Source organism: Propithecus coquereli, unplaced genomic scaffold, assembly GCF_000956105.1.
Source record: "Propithecus coquereli isolate 6110/MARCELLA unplaced genomic scaffold, Pcoq_1.0 Scaffold120, whole genome shotgun sequence".
Classification (NCBI taxonomy): domain Eukaryota; kingdom Metazoa; phylum Chordata; class Mammalia; order Primates; family Indriidae; genus Propithecus; species Propithecus coquereli.
Window position 1 is genome coordinate 5,286,649 of NW_012136081.1, and position 10,766 is coordinate 5,297,414.

Consider the following 10,766-nt stretch of genomic DNA (forward strand, 5'->3'; position numbering starts at 1 on the left):
AGATGCTTGACTATGGAGGTGAAGGCTTTTATTTAACGAGATCAAAGCAGGGATTTAGAAAGGCTAGCAGGTGACATTATAGGGTTGAGAGGAGTTAACATTTATTAAACATTTACTATAACTCAAACAGTACTCTGAGCAGCACACCTGCAGTCCCAGCCACACACCAGGGCTCTGAGGACAGCCTGTCTGCTTTAAGTCTATGAACTTGTTACTGTCATTTTCCCCACGTGACAGAAAAAGCCGAGAAAGAGAAGTTAACCTGCCTAAGGTCACACCATCACGAGTAGCTGACATGGGGTGCCAACAGACACCACCTGGTTCCCAAGCTTGTGCCCTTGACTACAGAGGCAGTGCAGAGGACCTGCTAGGGGGTGACAACAGGGGGACACGTTTTTAAGCAAACAGGTGGAGGGAGAGTGAAAAGTGAGGAGTTGTAACATAGCATCACATTTTTTAAATTATGGAACACCCGAGAAATTTTATAACTGAAGTGTTATCTGTGATGCCGAGAGCCAAAAATTACAGGTTGGGGAGTGCCACACGGGAAGATCAGCTAGAGGCCCGGAGACAGCATCAGAACCATCGAGACAGAAGCTGGTGGCAGTTCCCTTGTCAACAAAAATCTACCGAGCACCTGTGTCAGGCACTGTCTGGGTTACAGCAGCGACAAGACAAGCCCTGTGCCATGTGCCACCCCATCGGCGCAGTCCAGTCTAGAGCTCTCACGTAGGATCTGGTACACACTCAAGAGCTTAGGGCAGAAGAACCGACCCATTAAAACCAGTGGTGTTTCTCTCATTATAGCCCCCACACCCCATCTGGTTATTAAAGCCCAAGCAAGGTACAAGAGAAGATTTCTACAAAGAAAGAATCAGGCTTTATTTTTGTTATTTTTAATACAGGTATTGTATGGTAGACATCTGTTAGTCTCGCAATTCTGTATGGCCAATACACAAAAATTAAAGTAGAAACTAAATGAGAATATACTTTGCTCCGGTCCTCAAGCTGGCACCCTCCAACCCCCACAGAATTGTTATTCCTGTCATCATATCCTTTCCCTCCCACAAAAGACAACAAGCAAAACAAAATGTTACCCCAAAGAAAAACCCCAAGTGTTCTTTCCCCGGCAGTAAGCAGGACGACTTAAGACTCCATGTTACCTTGGGTTCGGTGGAGAAGCCAACCAAATCCAAGCCATGGAGGCTGTGTGTGCCACCACCAGAGCTAAACCCTGGCTGTGGCCGGCCACACTCACCATCAGGAGAGACAAGAGTGCACTACCCACCAGCAATCCCCGAGGTCCAGCCACACAGCCAGGCAGCCCTGAGACAAGCAGAAGGAGCCCTGTCCTCTGGGGGAACCGGGCTCCAGGGGAAGATGCATGAGGACAGTCTTCAGAGAAGAGCTCACAACAGAAAGAGCGTTCCTGAGGCGGTGTGCAAAGGTCAAGGAAGCCACCCTTGCCACCTGTCCCAGGGCTTACTGCTGACTCCACTGTCCTCGGAGTGCTAGGTTTGTGTCAGTAAACCTCATGAAGAGTCTCTACACCATTTAAAATGACAATGTAAATAAGAAATAAGGCATTAGACATTTGATTCTTTTATTTCCATATGCAATGTAATGTTTAGGCACGCTGCTTGGGATGCTATTTCTAAAAAAATCGTTGGCCATTTTTCAGAATATCCTTTTGGTTTTAAATACTGGTCAGGAAAAACAAATGATGTAAAAATACGTGAATAATTTTCTATTACAGAAATGAAAAACTGATTTGCATCTAAAAGTGCAAGAGGTGAAGTAATTTAACCCTTTCACCAGACGATCTGGCAATATACAATATATTGCTTCAGCTGTTTGAGAAGGCTGTGATGTATTTTTATATTGACATAGAAAATTATAAATTACATTGAATTAGTATCCATAATCACTATATATATATACACAAACCAGTTCTAAAAAAAATACACTGGTTTAGAATTTATGAGTGAAAACCTCACAAGGTACAGTAAAACAATTAACATGCTTAGGTGCCAGATTTTGATTTCTACTTTTAAAATACTAGCCTGTAAAATGAACGCACTCTAATTCCGTTAGCAGCACGAGCATTTCTCAGCCGAATCGCCTAATATGATTTAGGTGTGTTAAATACGCAGACTGCTCTGAAATGTTTGTTGGTGATGCTTGTTAACAAGATAAATTTTGGTGAATGGGTTAAAAGGCAGATGAACTACCAAAACAAAACAAAAACCAAAAAAACCCAAACCACAAGCCATATACACTCCAAGTATTCTAGTGTTTCACCTGTAGGAAGAATCATTTCAAGCAAACAAGACTTTAACAGAACATATGGCTTTACAATAACATCGATTTATCAACTAAGCTGGAGCAATAAATACTTAATCTCTACCAATAGACTTACATTTTGATCCGTTTTAAACAATACAGAAAACAATTACCAATCAAAAACTGGTTATAAAAAGAACACCAAATATTTCTTACTCAAAATCACTTTTGTAAGTTAGAACAACCAAAATAACACTTAGAGGGCATGTCCATTCTACAACTCCTTGCCAACCTGGAAGAAAAACGAATTCAGAATTTTGTACAAGGTGAAAAATGTATGAAAACTGCCTAATACTTTGGTCACACTAATAATTGTCAAATAGTTATGTTTCAAATACAATAGATCTGTGTATTCACTTTTATAAAACTATTCTTACAGCCATTTTAACTATAGTATTACTACTATTATTACATGGGCGGCAAGATCTTATTTCACAGGCTACCCATTCTTTAGAACAATACAATATAAACATACGCAAAAATTCTTGGTATTTGTCAATGTGCAATATTTTTACACTTCTGAGTTTCTCTGTACAATGTCTTAGAATCTAGAATATAAAGGTCGCTGGTCCTGATCCCTTGCAGAGTGAGTGCAGCAGTGACAGCTTGGTGGGCTCCAGCTGACCCCCCGAGCCCCTGAATGGTGGCGGTCTGTAGTCCTCAGTCAGCAGCAGCAGACATCGCCCATCATACGGGGCCGTTAACTGACGTGCTGCCTAGCCCGCTTGGCTGGTCAGTCCTAAGGGAGCAAGAGAGACATCTGAAGCACTTGGAACAGAAATGTGAGAAAATTAATTTCATTTAGCTCCCTAAGGGCAGGGAACATTTATTTTAATATTGTTTATCACATACTTAGCACAAGACCTGGACCTTAGCAGTTACTAACGGAATGCTACATAAATGAATTTATCTAAGGCGCCAGAAATATCTGAGCAGCGTCTAAGCTTCATCATCGGTTAACTAGGCATTTCGCAAGGGCTGCAGAAGCCCAGGTGCTCCATGGAAACCGCCCGACCGCAGCTTCTCAGCAGCACAGGCAGACACCAGGTTGGTGGTATTTAAACTGCTGCTCCCAGAGCCTTCAGAAGCTATTTGCTTACCCTTCCTTTAAAAAAGCTTTTATCTGCCCCATAGATTGGGACCCACATAAAATTTCACTTGAAGAACAGGATTCTGCTACTGGGAAAGAGGAAAAAAAGGAAATGAAAGAAAAAGTTTATAAATAAAACAAACTATCCAAATCGAATGTGTCCACTTGAACAACATGTCCCCACAAAGCAAACAGCAGGCTAAAGGTCAAGAGGGAGGAGGAGGTGGGGTAGTGTACAAAGTGGTGACCAAATAGCAAAGTGTTGGCTTCCTGCCAAAATTACAACCGGGATGTATAACACATTCTCGGAGGCTTTGCCAAAATTTTACAAAGTAGACTTGGAAAAGGATGCGTAGAGCCGTAACTGGGAAATGTACAAGTACTTTTTAACCGGCACGCAAAATTCGCAACTAGAATGCTTTTGATACTGGTCCCTCCCAGTTATGACAGAGAACCAAGTCAGCTCCACACACACGCAACCCCTCTGCTTCCACTGGGTACAGTCTCAGTGTATCAGCAACGCAGGAACCCAGAGTTCTGGAACCAGACATACCCGGTGTAAATCCTGCCTTCACTACCTAACAAGCTGTGTGATCTTAAGCACATTTTTAAACTCCTCTCAGTTCTGTTTTCTCCCCTATAAACGGGGGACAAGAATTCCCCCATCCCATAGGGCTTAATAAATACATAACGTGTGCAGAGTGCTTAGCACACTGGCTGGCAGACAGAGAACGTGCCCAATAAACAGTCGTGAGGAGTAAGATCTTGAGGCAATGCAGATCTCTTAAGTGTGACAGGAAACAGCATGCCTGACAAGACAATCCAAAGAACCTTGGCATCTGGTGTGACAGGGATCACATGGGGAAGACTGGTGATCGTCAATCTTCCACAGTGCCACACGTCGCTTAGAACACAAGTGATGTATCAGAACACACACCCTAAGCATCAATGTCACCTTCTCAGAGAGGCCTCTCCATCTGCCCCACCTAACGTGGACTCCTCTTCCTCCAATCCCTTCATCTAGCCTCATGGATTCTTCGTGAACAATCCTCCTGTGTCCCTCGATTTGCTATTGTTTTATCACCATGCCTAGACCCAGTGTGTGTTGGATGGAGGAAGAAGGGGTGAATGAAGGCATGGACACGAGTGATGCCCTCTCTTCTTCCACTGCTCACCCCACTTTTTCCTCCGTCGTCTCAGCCCTGTAGGTTGGAGAGGCAGGGCTCTTCATACAAGATATTTCCAGCCAGAGAAAAGAGCACACGGCTTCCCCTTAGGCAAACAGTTCTTCTGCATTCCAGAGAGCCAAGGAAATGATCCCATAACCTCCTGTATCATTTGTGTCACAGAAACCAAGAATAAAGCCCTGAAGCAACTACCCCAAATTAGGACAGGCCTGGATTATCTTGCCTTCTAGGCAGCCCTCAATATAAAGGAAATTTATAGGTAGAAATTAGGGAGTTGACATTAACTGATTGGGAATTAGACCTATAAAGGACCATTAAAAAATACACCGAAAACTCCAGGAAAGGCCTGGCGTGGTAGCTCACGCCTGTAATCCCAGCACTTCGGGAGGCTGAGAGGGAGGATCACTTGAGGCCGGGAGCTTGAGATCACCCTGGGCATAGTGAGATACTGTCTCTATAAAAAATTTTCTAAAAATTAGCCGGGCGTAGTAGTGTGTGCCTGTAGTCCATTACTTGGGAGACTGAGGCAGGGGGATCACTTGAGCCCAGGAGTTCGAGGCTTCAGTGAGCTGTGATCGCACTACTGCACTCTAGCCTGGGTGACAGAGCGAGACCCTGTCTCTAAAAAAAAAAAAAAATAAATGAATGAATGGATGGAACCCCAAGGGAAAAGAGTGACTTGCCCAATCCTTAGAAGCATAGTTGGGGCTGGACCCCCCCAGTGCTGGAGTGTTACCCTGCCTCTTCCTCCCAGTCCTTCACTAGAAGGCAAGATGCTCAAACAGTTCTTATAATGGGCTTGTTTTATAGACATACAAAAATATTTTAACCACAAAAACGAAGCCTTCATTTTGGCTATAATTTCCATGAGAGGAACAAAAAACAGTTTGCTGTACTAGGAACACTTGTTTCCTGACCGGCAGACAGAGAGTGCCCCCTGCTGGTTCCTGCTGGTTTTGTTCCCACTGAAAGCCTATACGATTCTGGGGGATGGGGAGGGAGACAGGATTCAGGCCAGGGGGAAAGTACAACTCTCTGAAATAGCTTTAAAGGTCACTTTATTCCTTATGGAACGAATATACGATCTTAGACATATTCAATCGAAAGGTTAATTTTGGGAAGTGCCAAACAAAGTTCCCTGTGGCCCAGGGGCACATGCTCATGCGGTTCCAGAGCAGTGAGAAGACAACCTCGCTTTACCTGCGACCTTGTGCACATGGGCCTGGGCACAGCCCTTGGTGGCTGAGGCTTGGGCTTGGCCTGTCCCTTTAGACTACTGGCTCAGTCGAAGCAGAAGGCAACCAGAAAAAACATCACATTCCAAATCACACAGCTCTGGTAGTGAGATTTTGACACTTTATCAAGATGAGATTAAATATTTTGAAAAGCAAAACTGCACAAGGAATTACTTAAGAGTTTAGAATATTTAGCTATACATATGAAAGGGCCTCCTCTAGGCAAGTTCTCCCTGAGTGCCACGAGGCAAGGCTGTGGGAAAATAGGCCTCAGCATCCACTTGTGCCTGGCAGCTGGCTGACTTTATAGGGGCCAATGAGGACCCCAATCCTGGAGGGCCCAGAATCACCTTGAGCTCAGTGCCTCACCCAACAGAGGGGAGAGCTGTCAGCGAGACCCCCTTCCATTCCCAGCTCTTCTGAAAGAGCCAGTGATGTTACAGTTTCTAGAAATGAGCCAGTTTCGGGTTTCTGGGGTAAGGAGATAAACGCTGTTCTAAGTGCTCACCCTGATCTTCGTGCGGACTGAGAAGACGCTACTGTGCCGAGTAAGCTGCAGGATGCTCAAGCACAGCTGGAGATGACCCTTTAGTCCCCCTCCCAGAGGCTGACCCCTTCCCAACTCCCAGGAGACAGCGGACAGGGCGGGAGCGGGGCCTGGGCAGGGTCTGAGGCCGCGGAGAGTTACCTCTGCTCTGGACTACTGCTGGGGGGCCGGGGTGCTACGCACTTCACCTCTGCCACGCCAGGGCTCTCCTCCACTTCTTTACAAGCAGCATCTTGAGAGGTAGACAGTTTTCCTTCCTCACTGCGGGAAAGAGGATGACAGGCACATCATACATCTTGGGTACCAGCGTCTGGGTACCAGAGGATGAGGTCACATGCAAATGGCTCTGAAGTCATGACTGCCGCGGGGGCAAAGCGTCCTGGGGCTGAGCATGCTCAGGGGCGCACGATCACAGGGACCACAGACAGTGACTGGGGAATCACGAAAGGAAAGGATCACACACAAGTGGAAACCAAAAGAGGGACAATGTAATGCAGCTGGTGTCTGGTAAAGAACAGTCCCGTATTACTGTACATACCGATAGGATTTCAACACTCTGAAGCCAAGTGTGCAAAACAGAAAAAGAAATGTACAAGAGTTTCAGAATACTCCTAGAAATGAGGAATTTGGGGGAATAATATGTCCACGACTGCACATTAGCAAAACTGCAGACTCGGTGAAGGTGTCAAATGAACCTGTTTAAAGGAATGAGTCTTTAGTTAAAGCCTTTTGCTTTCAGGGCCGAGCCCACCCATCAGCTTGCTGGCTGGAAACCTCAGTCATGTGAGGAGGGCACCCTGCTGCCTGGACCAGATTCAGTGACTTTCAAGTTGCCCTCCAACAATGTGTGAGAAGTACAAACACCATGAGGGAGAAGAGGGCACCAAGAACGGGTGCTAAGGGCACGGAGGACGGGGGAGCTGAAACACAGAAGGATTACCTTTTCCCCTTAGATGGCTCTTGGTGGTGAGAGAAGCGGCAGACACTTTCCTCAATTCTGTGGGCTAGAAAGCTGTAATTTTGCCTATTCTGTCTGGGTCTCCAAATGAGAATCACACAACCAAAATGGCACTAATGTGAGTTAAAGATCACCTGGAGGGCCCCTTTGAAACGTCCATCACTCTCAGAGCTCAATCTTGGCCTGGATTTGCTTATGGAAAAATCTTAATTTTAGGATGATTTCTTGAGTGGTTTCCATCTATTTCCAGGCAATTTCTAAGTAGGAAAATGAATTAAAATCTAATAATTTGGTGATCATCTAAATTAGCTGGTATATTACTTTTCAAACTTATTTCTCTTTATCCCCATTCTCCACTCCCTGCCCTCCAAAGCAACTATTCTAATGTGTTTACTATTTTAATTCTTTTAAGATGTATCATCACTACATATGTGTATTTTGAGTCACATGACTGGCACTGGCTCATGTAACTCACTACACTTATCTCTAAACTCAGCATGCTGGGGGACCCACTGGTGTCCCTGGTGTGCACCTGTGACACACCGCCTGGCTCCTCACACCAACACTGCGCTCCCCCTCCACGCACGATGCTGCACTAAATGCCACTGCCCATGGCCCCTGAAGACCTGTGTGGGCATTTCTCAGGGCTCTACGTGCGGGAGTAGAAAATTCTGGGCCACCTTTCCATCTACGAAGAACCCCATACAACTACCCAGAATAACTGCCCGTCCGCACTCCCTGCTAGCAGGCCCAAAGCCCCACCAGCACTCAGCTAACCCATCTTTCTCTTTTTTGCTAGTATGGTAAGGGGATATACAGTTATCACTTATATTTCTCTGAATGATGAATGAATTCTGTGCACTTTTTTTTTCTTTTTAGCCTTTTGGGTTTCCTTGTCTGTAGAATGATATCTTTTGCCCATTTTCTGATTTTTTTTCTTTTTATTATGGTCAATATGACTTACTTGAATATTAAATGTCAGTCTCGTTGATTTACATATCACAAATTTCTTTTTTCGATTTGCCACTGGCTTCTTAATTTTGTCTATGGTACTTTATCAACCAGAAATCTTTAACTTTTATATAATCTAATTCAACTATTTGCATTATAGTTTAAGCTTTTGAAGGTTTTGGTTTTTTTAAAAAGAAGTACTTTTCTGCCCATAGGTTAGAAAAACATTCTATGTTTTCTTCTATCAGCAATTACCAGGAGACTTTGCCACATCACTCAACTCCAGTGTCTGTTTCCTCATCTGGAAAGTAGGGGTGATAATCACAGTACCTAGCTCACAGGGTTCCTAAGAGACATGAATGAGGTGTTTAGAGAGCGGGGCCTGGCACACACAAAGCATCTTTTAAAATCCTTCTGGCGTTGCTTTTAGGATATGGATTAGGGAGACCTAGTTTGACATTTTTCCTTGTAGTAAGCCAGCTTCCTCCCCTCACTTACTAAACCATCTCTGTTATTACTCTCTCTGTTCCATCGCATGTCTGGACGCTAACATCAAAACCGTTTCAATCACTGTGACTTTGCAGCGTGACTGAGTATCTGGCAGGGCAAGCCTCTTATTTAATTTTCCCTTTTGATTATCTCTAAGCAATTTGGGAAGCTTTATTTTTCCACATACATTTTAGAGTATGCTTATCAAGTTCCTTCTAAAAATCCAACAGAAGTTTTGACCAGGACTGCTTTAAACGTAAAGACTAATCTGACGGTGGCAGGCGTCTGCAGCATTAAGTCGTGCCATGGTCTCCCCTTGTCTAGATTCACATTCAAGAGATCTGGGTTAAGATAATTCCTAAATATTTATAGTTTGATGTTTTTTGTGAATGATACTTTGCCTTTTTATTATACATATTTGTTGCTTATTACTGATATAGAGAAAGGCTACCAAATTTTAACACACTGACTACCATATAAGAGAAAAAAACCTTTTTCCTTGGGGCCACGATGTTTTATTATAAAAATTGAATAAAAACTTCGAAAACAAAACGATCCTTTCTAATTTAATGAAAAAAATCATTTTTTATTGTTTTCTGTGCATGAGTTACATGCAATTAAATTGTCAATATTAATTGTAACGACATCAGTAAGATTTTCATGAACCAACTGCAGGGCTCTGCCCAGGGGCCACCCGTCAGGTAACATGGATGCTACAGCAAGGTAGTGTGAGTTGCCTGCAAATCACATGGCTCCCAAGGTAAAGAGACGTGTGAGTTACATATGCTTCACAAGGCCTGGGCTCAAAACTAGCGTGACTTAAATACAAATCATATGGCAATTAATGTGTTAAAATTGATCTCTTATTCAGTAGCTTTGCTGAATTCTTATTAGTTACAAAAGTTTGCTACTGACTTGGTTGTATTCATTACTATCTGCAAAGAATAACAGTTTATCACTTCCCCCCTAATCTTTACCTACACCTCTATTTCCTTTTCTTCCCAGGACTATCTATATGCTGGCAGTGATAATGCACATCCTTATTTGGTCTTTATCTTAAAGTGAATGTATCTAAAATTTCTTCATTAAGTATAACTTCTGATGTGGCATTTTAGTATTAATATTTAACTTTTACCAAGTTAAGGAAACTCACTTGTTACTAATCTGCTCAGAGTTTTAATCTTATAAATGTATGGAACCTTATCAAAAGCTTTATCAAAAAACCAAATGATTGACTTTCCTTCTAATACAATACTGACTGATTTTTCTGATGTTAAGCCATCCTTGCAGTCCAGGATAAACCCCAACTCTGCAGTCCCTAACCGCTAGGCCGAGGCCTGTTAGGAACCAGGCTGTGCATCACCACCTGCGCACCCCCGCCCCCACCCCACTGTCCGTGGAAAAATTGTCTTCCATGAAACCAGCCCCTAGTGCCAAAAAGGTTGGGGACCACTGCCCTAACTGATCATTATAAATTACTTCTAATGCACTGTTAGATTCAGTCAGTAAATAACTCACGGAGGATTTCTGCATTTAGTTTGCTTGTAAGTGGCATAGGCTGATCATTTTCTGTAATTATCCTTATCTGGTTTTGGAATAAAGATTTCACTGCACTAATAAAATGATCTGGGAAGGCTTTGCAGTTTTTCTGTTTTCTATAACAACTTAAGATGGAACTAGTAGGCCAACGTACACGAAACAGATTTAATTATCACTGTAACTGACAGGTCCCATTTACTTGCGAGGCTGAAAAACCCTGGATTTGGTTTGCTCCTTGTTTTCCTCCAGATAGTTTTGCTTCTCTATTTTTAAAAACTAGATTGTTGGCCGGGCGCGGTGGCTCATGCCTGTAATCCTAGCTCTCTGGGAGGCCGAGGCGGGCGGATTGTTTGCGCTCAGGAGTTCGAAACCAGCCTGAGCAAGAGCGAGACCCCATCTCTACTAAAAATAGAAAGAAATTAATCGG

General features: G+C 43.6%; 1 protein-coding gene across 4 annotated transcripts in view; it reads right to left on the minus strand.

The window, feature by feature from the left end:
• Positions 1 to 1,589: 1,589 nt before the first annotated feature.
• Positions 1,590 to 10,766, minus strand: part of PPP6R3 (protein phosphatase 6, regulatory subunit 3) — a 183,351-nt gene continuing 174,174 nt past the window's right edge. For 3 of the 4 annotated variants that reach the window (XM_012665606.1, XM_012665607.1, XM_012665609.1), the window contains 2 exons: positions 6,544 to 6,663; positions 1,590 to 3,082 (listed from right to left, as the gene is read on the minus strand). In XM_012665606.1, the coding sequence (XP_012521060.1) occupies positions 3,031 to 3,082; positions 6,544 to 6,663 (172 nt within the window). In that variant the 3' untranslated portion in view covers positions 1,590 to 3,030. The remainder of the gene's footprint in view (positions 3,083 to 6,543; positions 6,664 to 10,766) is intronic. The other variant, XM_012665608.1, reaches the window with a different exon arrangement.